General features: G+C 42.7%; 1 protein-coding gene and 1 non-coding gene across 2 annotated transcripts in view; one reads left to right on the top strand and one right to left on the bottom strand.

The window, feature by feature from the left end:
* Rab11fip1 (RAB11 family interacting protein 1) overlaps nucleotides 1-20,917 on the bottom strand; it is a 31,327-nt gene extending 10,410 nt beyond the window's left edge. The window contains 4 exon segments of the mRNA XM_047550023.1: nucleotides 1-1,675; nucleotides 2,757-3,540; nucleotides 4,651-5,096; nucleotides 20,464-20,917. Coding sequence (XP_047405979.1) covers nucleotides 1-1,675; nucleotides 2,757-3,540; nucleotides 4,651-5,096; nucleotides 20,464-20,840 — 3,282 coding nt within the window. The 5' untranslated portion in view covers nucleotides 20,841-20,917.
* Nucleotides 4,398-4,470, top strand: Trnaa-agc (transfer RNA alanine (anticodon AGC)). Its single transcript has one exon. It is a non-coding gene; the product is annotated as a tRNA-Ala (tRNA).
* Nucleotides 20,918-21,235: the final 318 nt, after the last annotated feature.

The following is a 21,235-nucleotide window of genomic DNA, read 5'->3' as shown; positions in this document are numbered from 1 at the left end:
GGTTTTTTTTTGAGATTCTGCTGTACTGGTGTGGTAAGTGTTGGAATGTGGAGAGCTGGGGAGAGAGCGTATGGCAGGAAAGGTCTCAGAAAGGGAGGGACTGTGCACAGGAGATTCCAGGGATGGGCCAGGAGGCTGACTTAGCCTCTCATCTCCCTTTGGTCTTTCTTCCTTGCCACTGTCACAGACTGGCAGCTGTTTATCCACACTTGAGTTCTTGCCAAGATGTGGTTTATGAATTCCTAAAGCTGCCATCTGCTCTGAAGGAGCTACTGTGGGGGCTTCTGACCTGCAGTCGTGCAGATTCTCTATGGGTGCTGACCCATCTGCCCCACCACTCAGTCCCTCTCCAGTCTTGGGACAGGGAGGAAATGTGACTAAGGATGAAGCTCTTGCTTCAGCCAGCTTTGCTGTATTCCTGTCTTCTTCAACCTGATCTACTCTTTCATCATCTGAGGCCACTTCAGGAATGGAAGGAAGGGTCAAATTCAGATCAGCCATGATGGGGGACTTCACATCTGAGGCAGATCCAAGGCTGCTCAGGAGGTTAGACAACAAACCTTCATGATCACTGGCTTTGCTCTGATATTGAGCCATAAGGGCATCGTCCCCCTCAATCCTGAAGAGTGGGGTGCCTTTCACAGAGCTGGCTTCACTTTTGGGGTCTTCTGAGGGACCCTCATCACTAGAAGGAGTGAGAAGGTGATCTTCCATGGGCGCTGGGGCACTGCAAGCATGGGCCACGGCCACAGATTCCCTCTCTGAGTCTTCTGTATGGAGACACCCAGGAAGCTCTGCATCAGGCACCTCTTCCTCAGTAGCCCCTTCAGAAGTCACCTCCTGGGGATTATTTTTGTCTTCTTCCCCCAACCAAGTATGTTTCTCTGCCTCCTCTTCTGTGAAGAGCTGCTCAGAAAACGATACGTGTTTCTTGACTCTCTTTTGGCCCTCACTGGCATTCAGACCCATCTCTTCCTGTTTCTGCATCATGGCATCAAATGGGGGCACTGCTTCCTCAGTTGCAGAAGTCATCCCACCATCCCTAACTTTGTCATCTCTCCCCATGGTAGGCTTCCCAGCAGGGCTTACATTTCCATCACTGTTGAGGGAAAGTACAAGTGGGACTTCATGGGCCTCTTTAGATGAGGGGATGTGGTCTTGTTTGGGGGAGGAAACTTTCAGGAGTTCTTTTGGTTGCTCCCCTTCAGGATGCTCCAGGAGATGCTTTCCTGGTTCATCAATGCTGGCATTCTTCCCCTTGCCTGTCTCACTGATCTTCCCCCTTGGAGAATCTTCCATCTCTTTCCATGTTGAGATGGGTGGCTGTTTAAAAAGTGATCCCAGGGCAGAAGACATGGTACTTGGATGTGGTGTTAAACACTCCTTTTGCAATTCTGTTTTAAGGAGCAAAGATGGTTCTTCAGAACTGGCTTGGTCCTGGCCTGTGGGGAGCCAGCGTTCGATTGGGGTAGATGTGGAAATTGGAGCTACTATGGGAGATGATGAGGAAGAGAAGACAGAGGGACTTTCAGAGGACTGTGTCTCTGAACTATGCCCCAATTCAGAAGTGACAGGGGCCTGATCAGAACTAGAAGGAAGAGCAGAAAAAGAAAGAGGAGAGTCAGGGGAAGAAGGAAGCCTGGCTTTGGGCTGAGCCTCTGGAGACACTTCCAGTCTGCAAAAAGGACAAAATAAAATCTGCAGGTCAGTTGCAGATGCATGATAACAAACAGAAACATGTACAAATAAAGTTGCTCAAAGAGGGAGAATTTTTTTACCTAAGGGGAAGTATTCAGATGAAGTTAAAAGGAATACCAATCTTTAAATACAAAAGGGACACTTTGGAGGAGGTCCTACAGATTGAACCCAGGGCCTTGAGTGTACACTGTATCACTGAGCTACATCCCTAACCCCTAAAAGGGACACTTATATCACCAAGCATGTCTACCACACAAAGGTCTATTGCAACAGGAATGGAAAGACCCCGGTAAAGCAGCAGACTGCAGTTCCCTTTGGTGAGTAACACAAAGCCCTAGCATTTGATCACGAAGGGCAAAAAGCATCTAAAACATTCAAAGCAGTAAAAGAAGTAACACAAGGAAATGGGTACAGTTTTGAAGAGAATGATGTGTGTGTGTGTGCATGATCAAAGCAAACAGAATCTTAAAAAAAAAATTTCTTATCCCCCAGATCACAGAAATATTGCTAATGTACATGAGTTATGTAGAAAAGCAGGAGCCCCTGGAGGCTTAGGCAGGGTTTCTCAACCAAATGCAGAGGAAACACAGTGAACCATCACAGGAACACTCAAGAGTAGACTGAGGGTCTCTCCTGCCAGCGAATCAAGGCCAAAGTGCAAGGAGGAAAAACAGCATCTTCCTCAAAGGATGATGTGCACTAAGAACTTAATAAACATAGGTTGTGCATGCATGAAGCAGCCCTAACCTGATATTTTGAACACACAAATTCAGAATCTCCCACAAACCATCACATTTTGCTGGGGTCTAATTAGCTTATTGAGAAGGACAACCCAGGTCTGCTGGGCAGTGGCTTTTGGGCTGTGAAATGACACTGCATTTTGTGTAGGGCAGGCCACATAGGCAGTAGGGACCCATGAAAACAAACATTGGAATAACACACCTTTGGCACATATGGGTACCATCACGGGACAGGCCGGATTTACTCTAATAGAGGCCCTGCTGAATGCCACAGAGAACAACGAGGAAAGACCCTGGGTAAGAAGAGCAAAGACTTACCTAGGCTTAACAGCTTTGGTTTGGGGAGCCCTTGCAGAGGGAACAGGTAGCTTTGGTTCAGACTTGGACTCGAGTCTGGCTTCTGGTTCTGAGATCGGCACATCTTCAAAGGGGTTCAAGGAGTTACCCCGTCCAGAGGCTTCGGCTGCAGCATCTTTCTCAGAACTTCTCATGAGGTCTTCCTCCCTCAGCTGCGATTCCATCAGAGTACCTTCCTTCTCCTTCCATGGGATGCTGGGAGGGCTTTCGCTTTCACTGCCCTTGGTCACATCCTTCTTTCCTGTCACCAGAGAAAGCAAAGAGGACTTCTTGCTCTCCTGCTTCTTGCTGTCTTTGGCTTCTTTTGTGGCCTCCGAATTCGATGAAGCCATGTTTTCCCTACTGTCACCACTAGACAGTGGTCGGTAGGATGGCAGAGACATGGACTTCATGGACTCCTTGATGGAGGCATCAGACAGCCACCTATCATAAGACATGCTCTCTCCTTCCCCAGGCTCCTTCCAAGAACGAGCAGCCAGGTTTTCAGTAGATGAGAACAAATGCTTCTTCCTGAAGCCCTGGGGGGATGGGGAAGAAGAAGGGCTGCTTTCCTTGGTCTCATTCTTGGCTTCTGGCTGCTCCAGGTAAACATGGTTCCCATTGATGCAGACATTAGAGCGGGAAAGTGTGTCATTCTTGGACCGAAGGCCCCCAAGAAAGGAGAGTCCTTCCTTCTTGGATAGGCTGAAGTTGATCTGGCTCAGCTGCTTAGGGTCTGCACTTGCTGTTTTCTTGTGGGATATGACTGGGAAGAAAAACAAAAAACAGGGGATAAGAAATTAAACTAGTTGGGGTTAGGGCTAGGGCTCAGTGACAGAGTACTAGCCTAACATGCCCAAAGCACTGGGAAGGGAAAGGGAAAGGAAAAAGGAAGAGAGAGAAAAATTAAACGTGTGGTTTACAATAGGAGGTGCTGGTATCTGTCAATGTCGAGATACATTTTTGGTTGCTGTAATTGTGGGGAGGGGTGCTATTTACTGGCACCTAGCAGGTAGAGCCCAAGGATGCTACCAAACAACCTCAATGTATATAGGAAAGTCCCCTACAACAAAAATTATCTGGCCTCAGTCAACAGTGCTAAGATTGAGAAATCCTAACCCAATGGCAGAGGCAGCACTGGGTAGAGCAGCAAAATCTGGTCACTAGCAGGGATTTAGTCACTGAAATTCAAGTCCAAAATATACAATTAATTCAGAATGAAGGGAACTGGATCACTTAGAGATATATCCCATGGGGGTAGGCATGTAGTAGTAGTGGTTCATTAATCATCTGATGAATTAAAGAAATATCAAAATTATGACAAGGTTCCATGGTTTTATCCTTAAAAAAAAAAAAGAAAAAGAAAAGAAAACTGCAAATCAATAGAACTTGGATGCACCCATCCTGTTAGCTCCACATTATCATATGAATGTACATACACTGCAGAACAAGACACGTTGGAAAAGGCATCTTATACATTCTTAGAAACTAGAAGGTTTAGGCCAGGCAGGGTAGTATAGGCTTACCCTGTAATCCCAGTTACTTGGGAGGCTGAGGCAGGAGAATTCCAAGTTCAGGACCAGGCTGGACAACTTAGCAAGACTGTCTCAAAATAAAAAGGACTGAGGGTATAGCTCAGTGGTACAGCACTTGCCTAGCATGCACGAGGCCCTGGGTTCAATTCCCAGTGTTTCAAAAAAAAAGGAAAAAGGAAGAGAAAACCATCACCATCATCTACCATCCACTACTGCCCACCACTACCATCACCCTGGAAGTAACTCAGGAAGTGAACTAAAATCTTTCTTAAGATCTGTTTATTCTCTCTTAAAGAAATGTAGGTAAGCTGAGAAAGAGTGAAGGGAAGGCAGAAACTCACTGTCTGAGGCAGAGGAGGAGGACTCATCCTCATTGTCGTCATCATCCCACCGGGACTGGAAGTCTCCAGGACGAAGTAGCACTTTGTCTGGCTTTGAAGTAGGCAGGACAGACATAGACTGAGAAAGTGGGGTTTTCTGCAAATTCGACTTTGAGAACAAGGTTTTGATCTTTGATTTCTTCTTCTTGTCTTTGGAAAAAGACTCATCATCACTGTCTACTGAGGGTGACATGCTGGGGACTATGGCCGAAGTGGTATCTGATGCACTATCCTTATTCTTCCCTTTGATCTTGTCCTTCAGTTTTCCAAATGGATTCCGAGACTTGTCTTTCATGGAGAGATCAAACATGCTAGCAGTCATGTTGTTCCTCATAAACTGGATGTCAACCTCAATTTCTCCTCGCTCCTTATCCTTCTTTCCTGGTTTGGATTTCAAGGTATACCACCTAAGAGGAGAAAGGCTGAGAGGTCAGCTTGGATGGTAGAGTCTGGTTCACTATGCTAACTAACTGGCCTCTCCTCTCTGCTGCTCCAGCATCTTCTATAAACACATTTTTATGCTTTCACTTTGAGGAGTAGCAGTCAGGGAGGGGGAGGAGCACAGAACTTGAACATTTTATTTTTGAGATTTCTGCCTCTGCACTAGGTAAAGATATAATCTGATGTGGAACGTGGTGTACAATCATCTTTTTCTTTTTTTTTTTCCAGTGCTGGGGAGTGAACCAAGGGCTTCAAGCATTCTAGGCAAGGATGCTACCACTAGCTACATTTCTAGCCTTTAAAATCCTGATCCAAAAAAAGAACTATTTCTAAAAATGCAGAACCAGGCATGGTGGCATGCAACTGTAGTACTAGCTACTCAAGAGGCTGAAAGAAGGATCACACGAGCCCAGTAGTTTGAGACCAGCCAGGGAACATGGAAAATTCTGTTGCAAAAAAAGTAAGTAAAATGAAAAGAAAAAAGAAAAATATAAAAGCTCAAATCACTTCCGATGACATATTTTTCTTTAATAAGGTAAAAATTCAAAGATCAGGCGCAAATAGCTAAGGAGGTTGTATGCAAATTTATATGTAAATCTAAGAGGAAATTAAGAGTTTGTAGAAAAGTATAATGCCTGCCAGGAAACATGGAACATACAAGATGGATGTAAAAAAAAAGGGTGCAATAAAAGAGTCACAAAACAACAAAAACTAAATGATATATGATTCTACCTATATGAGGTCCCTAGTGTAGTCAAATTCATTGATACAGAAAGAATGATGGGGCCAGGAGTTGGGGGAAGGAAGGAGGAGAGGTTGATGTTTGAAGGGTGACCTCTACTTCAAGATGGGGAAAATGAAAAAGCTCTGAAGATGGATGGTGGCGATATTTCGTACAAATGTACGAAAACCACAGAGCTGTATACTTTAAATGGTTAAAATGGTAAATTTGGGGCTAAGAGTGTGGCTCAGTGGTAAAGTACTTGCCTAGCACATGTGAGGCCCTGGGTTCAATCCTAATTCCTGAAAAAAAATGTAAATTTTATGCTTATGTATATTTTATCACAAGCTGTAAAAAAAAAAATGAGACATTCGAGAGAAGGTATTCTCCTCTGGCTTAATCATCCAAAAGGGGAACACTTCAAACACGATTCAAGGATTTCATTTGGTCACTTGCAAACTACTTAAAGATCGGACAAACTATATTGTATTAATCCTACTCCCTTGACAAATCGCAGTTGTTTTTTGTTTGTTTGTTTGTTTGTTTTTTGGGGGTACTGGGATTACACCCAGGGGCATTTTACCACTGAGCCCAAACCCCAGCCCTTTTTGTTTCTTATTTTGAGACAGGATCTCACTAAATTGCGAAGGTTGGCCTCTACCTTGTGATCCTCCTGCCTTGGCTTCCCTCCAAAGTGGCTGGGATTGCAGGCATGCGCCACCACACCCAGCTGACAAACCTCAGATAAAGGAAATCTCTTTAGCATTCATTTTCCAACAGGGAACTGGATGCCTTTGGTGAACATCAAGTCCAATTAGTGGTATGAACATTATGGGACAAACAACTACAAACACCTGCCTACAGAAAGCCCTATCCACAGGTCACTCTTGCAAATGAAGACTCCTTTTTTTTTTTTTTTTTTTTTTTTTTTGTACTAGGGATTGAACCCAAGCGTCCTTTACCACTGAGCTACATCCCGAACACTTTTTAAATTTTTTATTTTGAGACAGGGCCTTGCTAAGTTTTCCAAGCTGGCCTAGAACTTGTGATCCTCCTGCCTCAGTCTCCCAACTCAACGGTATCACAGGCGTGTGCCACCACAGCTAGCTCAGAGAACCCACATTCTGATGTTCTTTTCGGTGACCTATTTAAGAGAAGAAGGTTGTGGACTTTAAGGAAATGATGGTTTTTGTCTAAATGAACACAATTTCCTCTTTCACCTTTAGCTGTAGCTTGCTCACAAGGCAAACCCTGGGCCCCACTACCTAGCTTATCCTACTTGTAAAGGAAAGCAGCAGAGGGAAGTAGAAACCTAGCACTTAAATAGCACCTATGGCATACCTAGCATTGCACACACTTAGAAATACTTTTATGTAAGTCTCAAGAATGTTGTGAAGTGGATATTACACTTTACAAATGAAGAAATTAAAGCTCAGAAACTAGTTCATTGGTCCAAGGTCTTACAGCTGTTATGAGGTGCAGCTAGGATTCTGAATCAGTTCGGCATTTTTCCAAAGCTCCTATTCTTTCTCCTTCACCAAAATTCCTGTTTTACTCTCTAATTTATCTTCAGTGAGTCATCTTTCATAACACAGAGAGAAAAGAAGGCTCAAATTTAAATTGTTTTTGAAGAAATTTAAGTTTCTTTTCTGCAGTGATGGGGATGGAACCCAGGGTCTCACACATACTAGGTAAGCGCTCTACAGCTGAGCTACACTCATTCCGTAGGCTTCCAATTTATTTTTTTGTTATTTTTAAAATCTTTTGGTGGTTTTTTGTTAGTTTTATTTATTTTTTTGTTTTTTATTTTTATAAGTTTTTAATTTATTTTTTAAAGATTCTAATTTAAATGTATCCAAATGAGAAAAAATCCACCATAGCTTGCCATCAATCATAAATCATAAGATTACATAAAGCCCACCGTATAAACTCATCAAGAACTTAAACTGTATAATATAATACAGTCAAAATCTAATAAAATGAGATGAGCTACCACTTGGGATCTTTAGGAGAAAAAAAATTTTTTAAGTCATAAATTCACAGATGGGGGAAGTGTGTTGATGTTGCAAAATGTAACGTCTTTATGGACAATTTAACCCCTGCCAGAAGAAGGCCTAGAATCTTTCTTTCCAATAGATTTTCCAGGACCTAGCCTGGAATAGTTTGCATATTGGTCATTTAGAAGTTGAGAGTATTAATTTGTATTTGTCTCCTCTGACAGTCATGTGGTAAATGGTTGCCTTGGTGATGAGGATGTTTGGCTTTTGTAAATACCAATTGTAAGCACCTGAAAAGGAGAAGCTGCTGAAAGGCACTGCAAGGCTCAGATGACTGCAGTGGCCACAGGGAACAGGCGCTTCTCCTCCCTACCCAGGGAGGAGGGGCCATCAGGGGCTCCAACACACAGACTCTTCAGTTAACCCTCCCTGAGGATGCAAGAAACTTTAAAGACCTTTAAAGAATGCCAGTTGACAGATCGTGGGACCAGGCCTGCCTTTCCAAAGGCTAGGAGCCCCAAAGTGTTTGTTCTGACCAAATCTACAGCCAATTCCAAACCCCCACTAGGGGCTGATTATTACTTAAGTCACTAAAGGGATTTGTTCTAGATACTTCCAACACCACTAGGAGTTGCAAAGAGAAATTTTGCAAACTCTTCTTGCTGCTTTTAAACCTAAAACCAAACACCAGGTAACCAAGAACAGCTACGGAGCTGGTTTAAGGCTATAAAAAGCAGACTGGGAATCACAGGTAAGCAACCCAGCAAGGATTTTTTTTTTTTTAAACCCAGAATTTTTTAAAAACATGTGCCAGATTTATAAAGAGCTGGAAAAGAAAACTGGAATTGTTTCTCTGACTACCAATATTATCCTTAAATTCAAAACATGATAACCTGGTAATACAAGACAGCATAATGAGGTAAGGTGAGTGAAAGCCACAATGCATGAATGTCTCACTCTAAGAAATCCCAAATTGGAACATGGTTATAGGTTCCAACATTTAAGATCAATTCAGTTTTTTCAGTGTTTCTGTCCCTAGACTTTTTGGTTCACTTAAGTCCTGCACCTCACAGAAGTAGTTCATAAATAATCCAGCCCTAGCATGAATACCCAACAAGTAAGGGCAGTGTGGGTGTATCCCAGCACTATCTTTTACAGAGGCCTAGAAACCGAATTATCTCAGAAATCAGGGTTGGGTTCATTTTCTTAGACCAAAGGGCACAGTACAGAAACAAAGCCATAATCCCAATGTAGCAAGTTTACATTTAAACCCATAATCTGAAAAAATCCTTTGACCTATTTTAAAAAAAATCAAATGATCCCTTTTCTAAGCAAATAACTGTTTTTATTTAAAATTAAAACTCAATCCCTTGAAAATTAAAAGGATATTTAAATATGTAGAAAGTGACAAGTAAATTATATAAATCTTTTTCTTTTCCTTTTGTGTGCGTGTGTGTGTGTTGCTGGGGATCAAACCCAGGGCCTTGTGCATGCTAGGCAAGTGCTCTGCCACTGAGCTCCACTCCCAGCTCCTAAGCCATATTTTTAAGTTAAAAAAAAAAAAAGCATAGGGTAAGCTGAAAAAAAAAAAAAAAGCATAGGGTAAGCTGAAGAAATGGCTCCTTTTGGAGAGCGCTTGCCTTTCATGCCTAAGGACCCCGGTTCAAATCCCCTGCCGGGAAAATGAGAGGGAAAAAAAAAAAAAAAAAAAAAACTACGAAAAAAATAAAAAAAAAAAAAAAAGCATAGGGTAAAAATTCAAATGAAAAGTTCAGTCTTCCTATCCCTAAATCCAAGCCCCTCAGTCCTCCTCCCAGAGATAAGTTACTGTTAAAAGCCTTATACAGGCTGGAGATACAGCTCAGTTGGTAGTGTTTGCTTCGCAAGCACAAGACCCTGGGTTCAAATCCCTAGCACCGGAAAAAAAAAAAAAAGCCTTATACACCCACTCAAGTGATAGTACAGACATATATAAGCAAAATGTATATTATTCCAGCAGGCTACTGTACTGTACTGTTTTTGTGTTGTTTTGTTTTGTTGTCAAACGCAAGGTAAGACAAGAGCTAAACATTTCCAAAAAGTCATTTATGTTTCCTACACTTTCAAAAAGATGCCTTAACAAGTGAAAGAAGGGTGTCGGGGAGCAGGAGCAGGGGTGTGCACCTATAATTCCAACAACTGAGGAGGCTGAGGCAGGGGGATCAGAAGTTCAAGGACAGTCTCAGCAGGTTAGTGAGACCCTCAACAATTTAGAAAGACCCTGTCACAAAAAAAAAAAAAAAAAAAAAAAAAAAGGACTAGGTAAAGTGTCCCTGGGCTCAATCCCCAGTACCAAAAAAAAAAGAAAAAAAAAAAAAAAAAAAGGAGAAGAAGAATGAACTAAGGAGAGGTAAGAAAGACACTTGCAGCTGCATTCACATATGGGAACAGCACACAGGACACAGGATCCACCTACTGAGCAGCCCAGTGAGGGGCACTGTGCGATCTCTCCTAACAGTCATTCTGGAAACAGCTTAAACCACCTGACCATGCCCCATTCAGAGGACCCGTTTACCAAAGAATGTACAGTGTGTCAAACACACAGAAAGCTGATCCCCGGGGCCCCTTTCACAGGAATGAAGCAGGGGCAGGCAATGCAGTTCCTCCTATTGAGAAATGAAGGCTCCCAGTGCATCCCTGCAGACATTCAAGATTACACCGGCTGCTAAAGGACTGCCTGGTATGCCTCAAAAACAATTCTTTCTGCAGCTGAAGCAAACATGCTTTTCCTTTAAAACATTCCAGAGGGCAGACATGCAGAGAAAGCACTGCTTCAAAGATTGAGTGCAAACATTTTTACATGCCAGTACTGGAAACACAAGAGATAAAGATTCCCTAAAAAGCTTACCCTCTAGTGGGATGGAGGGCAGGCTCACCCAACATCATGAACTGTCACTTACATTGGGACAAATGCTGTCAACTTTATAACTTTGAACATTGGAAAACTACTGAACAACCTTCTCTTTTCTTTCTTTTTTTTTTTGGGGGGGGGCAGTACTGAGGATTGAACCCAGGGGTGCTTTACCACTGAGTACATCCTCAGTTCTTTTTTATTTTTTTATTTTGAGACAGGGATTTGCTAAATTGTTGTGGTTTTCACCAAGTTTCTTAGGCTGCCCTTGAACTTTCGATCCTCCTGCCTAAGCCTCCCAAGTCGCTGGGATTACAGGTATGTGCCACCATGACCAGTCAACCTTCTTTCTTTGGGCATGCAAAAATAATTCCACATGCTAAAGTACATATTCATCACAAATAAAGTTCTTAGCTAATGTCAGCCTCAAGGGGCTTTTAGAACCACAGACCTAGGGACTGTTCATGCATTACAGCAAAATGATTAAATGCAACAACCCCATATGAAACCCAAGAAGTTCCAGGAAAGGGAAGACAAAGAAGGACAATGAGCTAAAGCGTTGCTTCCACATTTTAGATGCATCAGTGTTCATCTCAAGGGTTGCCATCTCTGGGTTCGGTCTGGACTCCAAGGTCAGTGTGAACTGCCTACTTCCCTACTCGTCAGGCCAAATTTCAACTGTGACCTATAGCGTGAGTCATCCCCACAGTAACCAAGCATCACCACACAGGGGATTATGGCCTCTGGTGAGAAGAGAAGCAGGAAGAACAGAACAGCACCTGACAGAATGGAAGGACACACTCAATTTTTCTTAGATGTAGACATTTTACAAAGCAGTTCATGCACTGCCTTCCAAAGAGAATAAAAACAAAGCTCAATGTCATGTGATGAGCCATTGAGAACATCTGTAAAGGTTCTGGAAAGGAGTGATTCCACTGGGTAAAAATGTTCAGTTTCTTTCCCTGGTATCCTGGAAGCAAAGTGTAACATAGAGATAGAAATGTTTACGACCTATAAAAAGCTGGTGAGTTTAAGTTTTGTGATGGAATGAAGTACTTGGTCATCAGCACCTAACTTTGAGTACAGAATCACCCATCAGTCAGTCTTTCCTCCCTAGACTTTATTCTCTGCCCTCTGTCAAATACTTGGAAGAACTCCTGGTCAATTCTGAGAGGAGAGATAGTTCATGGCTTGTTTTTTTTTTTTCTTTTCTTTTCTTTTTCTAATCTCTACTATAGCCATTTTATCATCACTAAAAGGCTATTCATAACCACTGAATTTAATCCTAAGAACTGGTAAATGACCACAGAAGAGGTAAGAATACAGAAAACACAAGTTAAAAATGCTTTGGGGGTTCTTTCTTATATTAGCTGGTGTACAGAATTTCTCTTAGACCAGTGATCAAACATAGTACAGGAAAATATGTGTTTGTGTGTGTGTGTATTCTTTTAAATTGACTCAATCGCATGTTAACCTATTACTGTTTTATAAATTTTCTTCAAGTCTTTTTCCTGTACTTTTTAACTGTTATTATTACAGACCTTAAGCAAAGTATTTAGCCTCTCTATGCTAAGTCTCTTCATCTGAAACAAGCTTAAGGGCACCTACCTCGTAAGCATGTTATGAATATTAAATGGCTTAATGCGTGTAAAATGCTTAGAACAATACCTGGCTAGAAGCTGTAGCTATAATTACTATTTAGTTATAACCAGAGCACACCTGCAATTTTATTTGTAGCACCTGATATAACCATCGGTTCTAATGGCTATGTGCTATTCTATGTTATGCATATATGCCATAGTTTATTTATCCATTTAGAAGGTTCTCAAAAAGGAATTTAAAATACCAATAGTTCTGACTGACTATATTACTAAGTACCCCAACTTAGGAATCAAATGCAAATAACAATGATTTGCATTTGAAGAGACCAGGAAAGGACTCACCTATACAATGGGTTTGTATTACATAATTCCCAAAATTTAAAAAATACATTAAATGTAAAAAATACATTAAGGAGTTTTAAAACACCATGATCAGTGTATATTTTCTATAACTTCCTGAGAGACATAATGATCCTCACAAAACCCTTCAGGGTTTCCACACCAATAGGAGAGGTGAGAAACAGAACTCCCCAAACTCTCAGAAACATGCCACGATGGTATGATTTAAGTGTATGAATCAAGGCAAATTTTATAAATGGGGAAGACTAATGGGAATTCCAAGCATCCTTAAGTGAAGATTCTCTAAGAATTAGAAAAACTGACTCTTAAACACATAAGCCTACCACTCCTGCAGTCATCTACTTACCAATTCTTTGAACAGCTTGATCATATCTCAAAAGTCACAAATGTTAATATTCTACCATCAGATCTGGTTTCTCATCTGTTGCCCAGATGTAAACGCCACCAATGCATTACATTTCACCAGCCAAAAACAGCCTCCACAGCAATCATGGGGTCCTCATGCAAAGAGTTTTTTTGTTTGCATTTTGTAGCACCAGGGATTGAATCCAGGGACTCACACATGCTAAGCAAGTGCTCTACTACTGAACTCAGTTCTTTTATTTTTATTTTAAAACAGGACCTTCCTAAGTTGCCTACAATGGCTTCAAACTTTCGATCCTCCTGCATAAGCCTCCTTGACTGACTTACATTACTACATTCCCGTAATGTAGTACATTATGGGAACACACTATCATACTCAGCCTCATGCAAAGAGGGTTTTTTTTTTTTTTTTTTTTTTTGCGGTGCTGGGGCTTGAACCCAGGGCCTTATGCTTGCAAGGCAAGCACTCTACCAACTGAGCTATATTCCCAGCCCGCAAAGAGGTTTTTAAGGATGGAAAAATAAAATGCTTTCGCTTGGTTCACCATTCCTTGGCCAGGACAAAAGAAAACACTGCATGACCAACATCAAAGAGCATTTAGTTCACTCCTCACCCCATAAACGGATTCATGTACTCCCTTCTATGAGAGTTCCTGGCAAGGGAGCAGAGAATCTGTGATTTATCTTGTGATCAAGGTGAGTCCAAAGGAAGAGGAAAAAAAAATTTTTTTAAATCCTGTTTTAATAACAAATGATTAGTAAAAATGAAAAGTTCCATTTTGGTGAACCGTATGTCACGTTCACTGTCCATAAAAGGAAAACCCCACAGATCAGGTGCTATAGGAGGCTACACCCCTGAGCAAATACCCCAGGGCACAGCCTGTCCCTGCTGCCCTTCGCATAGGGCACTGATTCTTTATGATAACAAGAGGCCCTTTTAGACGAGGCTTTCTGGAAGTCCCAACTGTTCTACCTGAGATTAGCCAAATTCTTTCTCAAAAAAAAAAAAAAAAAAAGAGTATTTAAAAAGTGAAGTGTGTGGCAGTCACACCTCCAGAAATATTTCTCTGGGATTTCTTATAAATACCTTCCCTCTGTACCATTCAAAGTCCACACTTAATTACCAATGCCCTCTTTCTTTCCATAGCACATTCCTAAATGTGTCCCCCAGGGATACCCTGGAGACCAAAGCCCTTGATTTTTCTCTACTAGATTATCAACAGACTTCTCCCTGCAGGAAAAGAATTTCTCCTCTCATTAGTGGTGCAAACCAGCTCCTTTGCCAAAGGCATCCTTAGCACCAAGCTGCAGGCAGTAAACCTGCTTCATCAAAGGGCACTGACCACATGGCCAGACCCAAACTGGAAACAGAAAGGGCTCTGGGTCCTTACTCCAGACATCCCTACTCTTTAATTCATTGGGCCAAACCTAAAATTAAATGGTTCTCCACGTTTACTCAGGCAAACCACCACCTGCCCTGTAGGAAGCTACAGGAAACGACCACTCACTCGCAAAGACCCCTTGATCAAGCTCTGTGTTGGGTCACACAACAAAGAACAAGACAAGAGTGGTCCCTGCCCCTGGGAGAAGCAGGGAAAAGTCAGGCTTGGCATCCTCCTGAGCCAGCAGGGCATGAGATCTGATCAAGGACCCCTTAAAGGGAACAGAACTCATTTTTCCAATATAAGGGTTAGGTACTAATTTTGTTGGAATTCAAAGAAACCTACACCGGATCCAGAGCCAAAGGTCAACCCATAATTATTCTGGTTGAAGATAAGGTCTCAAATGAGCTCCTATCACTCTCTTCATGTAGAGCCAGGGTTCCTTAATCCTTCTGGAGCTAAGCCACAGGTAACCATACCTCTAAAATACAGGGTGAGGAGCATGATTTTCCAGGATGTCTGGCAATTAAAACTACAGTATTTTAATGGATATCTAAGATTATCGTCAAGGGGCAGAGGGAAAAGTAATGTCAGCAAATACATGTTGGAATTTTAATAAGCACATGTCTTCCTTGTAATGTAATTATGAGATTTTTTAAGTTAATAACTACAATTAAAATGAAATATAAGCTACTATTCATAAAAATTTTCCTCTGATGGTAGTCATGAAAGTACAATAGAGGTCTTTGTAGCCAAAAGGAAGTTTAGCCAAATAAAAAAGACACCAACTCTTTCCTATGCTTACCTTCACTAATGTGAAATATTGAAATGGTTTGCTTACTTCAGAGTTTTTTCATTTATGGGCTTGTCTTTCCTACTGTTACGTATTATTTTTTCCTTTTTTCGGTCCTATATTCCCTGAAGCAATGACGTCATCAGCCACACGAGAGCACACCAATAAAATTACACCAACCACACAATTACAAAACAGAGACTTGGCCTGCACTAAAATGGTAACTACTGGAAGATTCATATATATACACACCCTGGTTTTAATGGTATTTCCTAGTCATTCGCTCCAACAGAAGACTCAACTCACAGGTGGCACTGCCCAGAGCTCTTTGTAATGGTGACCTCACGCTGGTATCAGAGTGACTGTTGGGGGAAGAAAGCAGCCACTTCTTCCTGGTTTACTTTCAACACCAAGCTCTCTTTATTTATTCATTCTTATCACTTCCTCTCTCTCAACCCCTATACCACATCCAAACCATCGTAAGTCAGGTCAATTAAACCCACAAAATATTTATAAAATCACTCACGTCTGTCCATCTCCATTATCCTGTTACAAGCCACCACTGTGCAACACTTAGATTATTATAACAGCTTCTTCCCATTGGTCTGTTGCAGGCTAGGCCAAGTTTGAATCCATTCTCTATTCAGTAGCTACCGTAAACTCTGACAAATTGGATTATACCACCCACCTCTGTTCTAAACATTTGGTGGCTTCCTGTTCTTCTTAAATAAAGTCATATCTTCCTCTTCAGCCTCATCCTACACAATCTTCCAACTTTCCAAGTACTGTTGCCTCAGGACCTTTGCACAGGTTTCTCCTCCTCCAGTAGGCCTCCTTCCTTTGCTCTTCACTGAAGAATTCCTCTTTATTCTTCAGCTATTGCTTCAGAGGCACTCTTTAACTCACATGTGTTCTCTCTTTCTCTTTCTCTCTCTCTCTCTTTCTCTCTCTCTCTCACACACACACACACACACACACACACACACACACACACACAAACAGGTTCTCACTATGTTGCCCAGGTTGGCCTCAAACACCTAGGCTCAAACAACCCTCCTGCTTCAATCTACCAAGTACCTGGGAATACAGGTGTGTGCCACCATGCCAGGCTTTGCAATCTCTGTCTTTATATCATGCAGTAACTTTCTTGCTCCTTTCTTTTATACCCTGTTCTCTTCCTTCACAGTACTTACCACAATACATGATTATTTATTTATGTGTTCCTCTGTTTAATGTCTACTCCCCCACGAGGCCCTGAGCTTCCTGAAAGCAGGGATCATGCCTGTCTTATCCACCACTGTTTACACTGTATATCTAAGAAATGGCAAGTAGGTATTTTAAACGTATTTACTAAAAGAATTGATAAACTTCAGAGACCAGAGCAGGGGGAAAGCAGATGGAACTTCCTCCGTGCTAACTGAATGTCTTACAAAGAAAACTGTAAGTAGAAAAACACAAGAGAACATCATCTTCCACATCACCTAATGACAACTCCGATGTACTCTTTTTTCAGTCATTTTTCTTCATTGCCATAGTGAAAAGTTTTGTTTATCCCAGGACCTAGAGAGAATTCAGTCCTGAGCACTGGGTTCAGTTTTCTACACTGGATTGGGAGGATCTTGCGGCTGAGAGGAAGAATGGTTTCCAGTAAGGCCCAATATTATCTTTGAGGGAAACTTCAAGAAAGAAAAAATTTAACCAATAACAACACTGCTTGAATTTTCTAACCTGTTACAATAAAAAAGAAAGAAAGAAAGAAAGAAAAAAAAATGTGTGTACAAAGTCCACAGGTATAAGAACAAACCCTGATAGCTTATGATTTGCGAGTTATATGATCTCTTTGGTCATCTAAGTCAATGCATCTACCTCTCCCAGTCCATTTCTTTCTTTTCTTCCTTCTTTCCCTTCCTTCTTTTGCAGTGCTGAGGATTGAACACAGGACCCCACACCTGCTAAGCAAGTGTTCTACCACTAAGATAATCTCCAGATCATTTTATTTTATGTATCACTAAGTAGACCAGGCTGGCTTTGAACTTGGGATCCTTCTGCCCTCACCTCACAATCGCTGGGATAATAGGCATGCACCACTACACCTGGACCTTATTTCTTTTTAATAATCCAAACTTCTACCTTGACAACTTATTTCAGCATCTTACTACACTTACAGTTCTTTAAAATATCGAACCTTTGTGATATCTAAGTTCTTTCATATTTACCCAAATGCTCTCTTGAGTCTGACAAATATGAGGAAATGACCCTCCATCATCATACTCTCTCTTCCATATCTGGAAGACTATTACAGTATTAAGTTTCATGATATTGAGTTACACAATGGCCTTCCAGTTACCAGGCTGAATAAACATTTCAATAATTCAATAAATATTTTCAATAAATATTTCAATTCTTAAAAAGTTATTTCTTCAAATTTGGGTGTTCTTTGTAGCCTAAAATAATTTTTTAAATCAATCTAAGATCCCAAGCTACACGACACTAGATAACAGAGCAGAAGGCTCTACATGTTGGTCACCGGATTGTACCCCTCAGACTCCTGTCTGTCCTGTGGTAATTGTACTGAACTGATTCCTATTTAACCAACCCCCACCGAGACCCCCAGGTCTTTAACAGATGTGTAAGTGCAAGATCGATTTATTTCAATTTTTCCTAACTGAAGGTCACATACTATTTCCTATTAAAAGTATTCTATTTATATGGTAATCTGTTTGGTGTCTTAAAGGTGCATGTCATCACATTAAGTTTGAGGTCAGCAAATTGAGTCACGATAAACAGCACATTCTCTTGACTCCAGATAAATTTGATAGATGGAGACTTATCAAGAAAACAAGTAGAGGGGTTGGGGATGTAGCTCAGTTGAGAGAGTGCTTGTCTAGCATGCACAAATCCCTGGGTTCAATGCCCAGCACCAAAGAAAAAGAAAAGAAAGAAAGAAAACAAGAGAAACATTAGGCCAGTCAGCTCTTAAGGCTTCATTGGTTCTTGAGTTTAAGTTTCAGTCCCATGACAAGTCATGCTCTGTTGCAGCAACTCTTCTTTACACATACTCACACACACAAAGAGTCATACTCACACAATCTACAGACCAAGATTTTAGCTTCTGTTTTGTTTTTAATTTTTAATGTCTAAGGTGAAGTTAAACCATTAATAACTAGTTCAAAAGACTTTCCTAGCCCAACCAGTTTCTTTCTGTTAAACTTCCGCCTCACATTGCATATCTTATTATCCAAATCTCAGCTATCTTGGGCACCTCAGTGATACACCTATGCATCAGTCAAGCTTACTTTAACTGGGTTCCCCCAGCGCCCTGGAAAGTCCCAGGAAGTGGTAGATGGAAACCTTGCAATTTCACCTACCTGTACAGAAGCAGAGAAGCCTTCCACTGCAGTTATAAAAACCCATTAAGTAATAGAAACAGGAGTAACCATTTAGGTTTAGAATTACCCTGGAGAAGATGAGAACATTGAAGATGCAGAGACTAAATATCCTTCCTGAAAGAGAACTTAAGAGTTTTCATCTCTCTCAAAGCAGTACAGAACCTTCTGAATCTTTATACTGGCCTCATTAGTCCAGGAACCCAGAAACACCTTACAAATATCAATTAAGTCTGGCAACATGCTTCATTTATAAATAGGGAAACTGGGATGTTTAGAGACAGAGCAACCCAACAATGAGTCAGGACCAGAATGGACACCAGAGCCAGGACTTTGGGGCCTCCCTTTCTGCCAGGGAGATGTGATGTCTTTCAAGGGGATGAAATATTCACACAAGAAACAGATGGTAGAGATGGAAGTAAATATCCACACATCTTGGGATGGGGCAAGACAAACAATGGCCAACAGCCAACAACCTAAGGCCTCATATTTCATTTAATCAAATGGAAAATTAGCATTGCTTCAGTCCCTCCTTAGCAAAGATGGTGCTCACCTTATGGCTTGTAAGTTGATGCTTTGAGATACCCCATCCATCATCACATTAAGGTTCTATATTTATATCTGATTTGAGTTTAGAAATGCCTATTCACCTCTGACCAGATAAAAATCAGGTATTTCATTTGCAAGCATGCGGGCTGAAAATGAACCCACCGTAAAGAAAAGAGTCATGGGAACCACAAGCCCTTTGGCTTTTCCTGTCTAAATCACAAGGAAAAGTTAAAATGTTCTGTACATCTAAAATATACAAAGGGAATCAGTGTGCTTCATAAACTGTCAGGGGTTTGGTAGTAACATGACTGGCTGGCATATTTAAGGTCAGCAAAGTAACCAATTAGGCTGATCTAGGCTACCTTTGGCATCTCAGATAAACATAATCAAATGTTCAATGGAGTTAAGCCCTGTGCTTTCCAAACACCTATGAAAGGAATAAATCACTAACACTGTGAAGCTTTTACTGCGGAAGTGAGATACTCTGACAAAGAATCTTTGGGGAGTGGCAGGTGAGCAGCCACTGGAAGTGGGACCAAGGAAGAGTTTGATGAAAGCCAAAAAGAAACAATGTCCAATTCTACTCAGCAAAGGAGTCAATTCTGGAACCATCCATCACTGGGAAATCTTACTAACTTGAGACCTAGTGCAAACACCAAACTGTTCCAGTGTTCTTTCTGGAGGAGCAAATTCTTTTCACCAACCTCCTAGGAAGGAGAGAGTGAGAGCTAGCAATCACAGGGCAGTGGGCACTTCCCCATTCGGTCGCCACCAGCACCTTCATCCACCCAGCACTGACCCTTCTCTGTCCAGGGGTTAGCTTCTGGAGGTGTCAGGAAAATTAATTTCTCCAGTTAACTTGCCCTGTACTCTGGCCCACTCATTCTCAGCTCAAAGCGTCTTGTTTAGTGACATACCCAAAAGGCTTTCCACGTGAGTTAACAGGTGTATCAGACATACACTACCCCCTCCCGCTAATAAAATGAATTCACCAGCCCACATATAGTTTCAATTCATCAAAAATTGACTTAGTGCTTACTGTGTGCCTGGGCCTGAGAAGTACCCTGCAGAATCAAACCTGCTCCTCCTTTCAAAAAGCTTCAATACTACGAGAGCTAGATGAGAAATGAAGCTAGATCGGACAGTAGTACAGGGGAGTCCCCTCGGACTGCGATTTCCTTGCTCACTCCAAAAGGGTCCCAGCGCCGCGGCCGCTGTGGCCAAAGGGACCGAGCTGCGCCGCGGTCCGGTTCCCTCTGCCCTGGTCCTCTCGGCCCCGGCCCGCACTCACTGCGTCTTCCGGCGACCCTGGTCGCGGTGCAGCTCCCGCAGGTCCACCTCCGCGCGGCCCAGGAACTTGTCGAGTCCCAGCAGCGCACGGTGCAGCACGGTGAGCTGCAGGGTGGCGGCGGCCGCTGGCACAGCTTCGGAGGACAGCAGCGGCGGCAGCTCGAAGGTGGCTTCTTCCCGCCACACCGGCGCGCCGAGGCTGCGCTCCGACACCGAGGTGGCGTACTTCTCCTTGCCCACCTGGATCACCGCGTACGCGTCGCTCGTGCCTCCGGGGCCCTTAGCCCGCAGACCCCGCGCCTGCAGCACAGTCACCTGCACGTGGGTGGGGGACCACACGGGCCCCGGGCCCCGGCCCGCGGAGGCCGCCAGAGACATGGTGACGATGCTGCGGCGGGTTCCGACACCAGAGAAGATCGCGGGGACTCGGGGCCTCTAGGGCCAGTCCCGCTGTCCCGGTCGCTTTAAGGCTTCCGGCCACGCCCCCGCCAGGACCCGCCCCTGCCCCTGCCAGCGCCCGCCCCACCTGCCCGCGCGGGGAGGCCTCAGGGGCGCCGAGGGCGGGGCTGGCGCCGAGGGCGGGGCTGGCAACGCCAGAGACAGGGCGGGAGGTCACGTGGGCAGGGGTGGCAGAGAGGGCTTCAGAAGTTCTGAAGTGAGAGGTGGTAGTTGAGGGTTGATGTCCGCGGCTGCCAAAGGTTCCACCGCCGAACAGGAACTGGCCAAAGCTCCGAGTTGGAGTCAGACCTAGTTTACAGTCCAGCATCGCCAAG

Source organism: Sciurus carolinensis, chromosome 4, assembly GCF_902686445.1.
Source record: "Sciurus carolinensis chromosome 4, mSciCar1.2, whole genome shotgun sequence".
Classification (NCBI taxonomy): Eukaryota; Metazoa; Chordata; class Mammalia; order Rodentia; family Sciuridae; genus Sciurus; species Sciurus carolinensis.
Note: the sequence above shows the minus strand (reverse complement) of the source record. Positions and strands in the feature narration are given on the sequence as shown.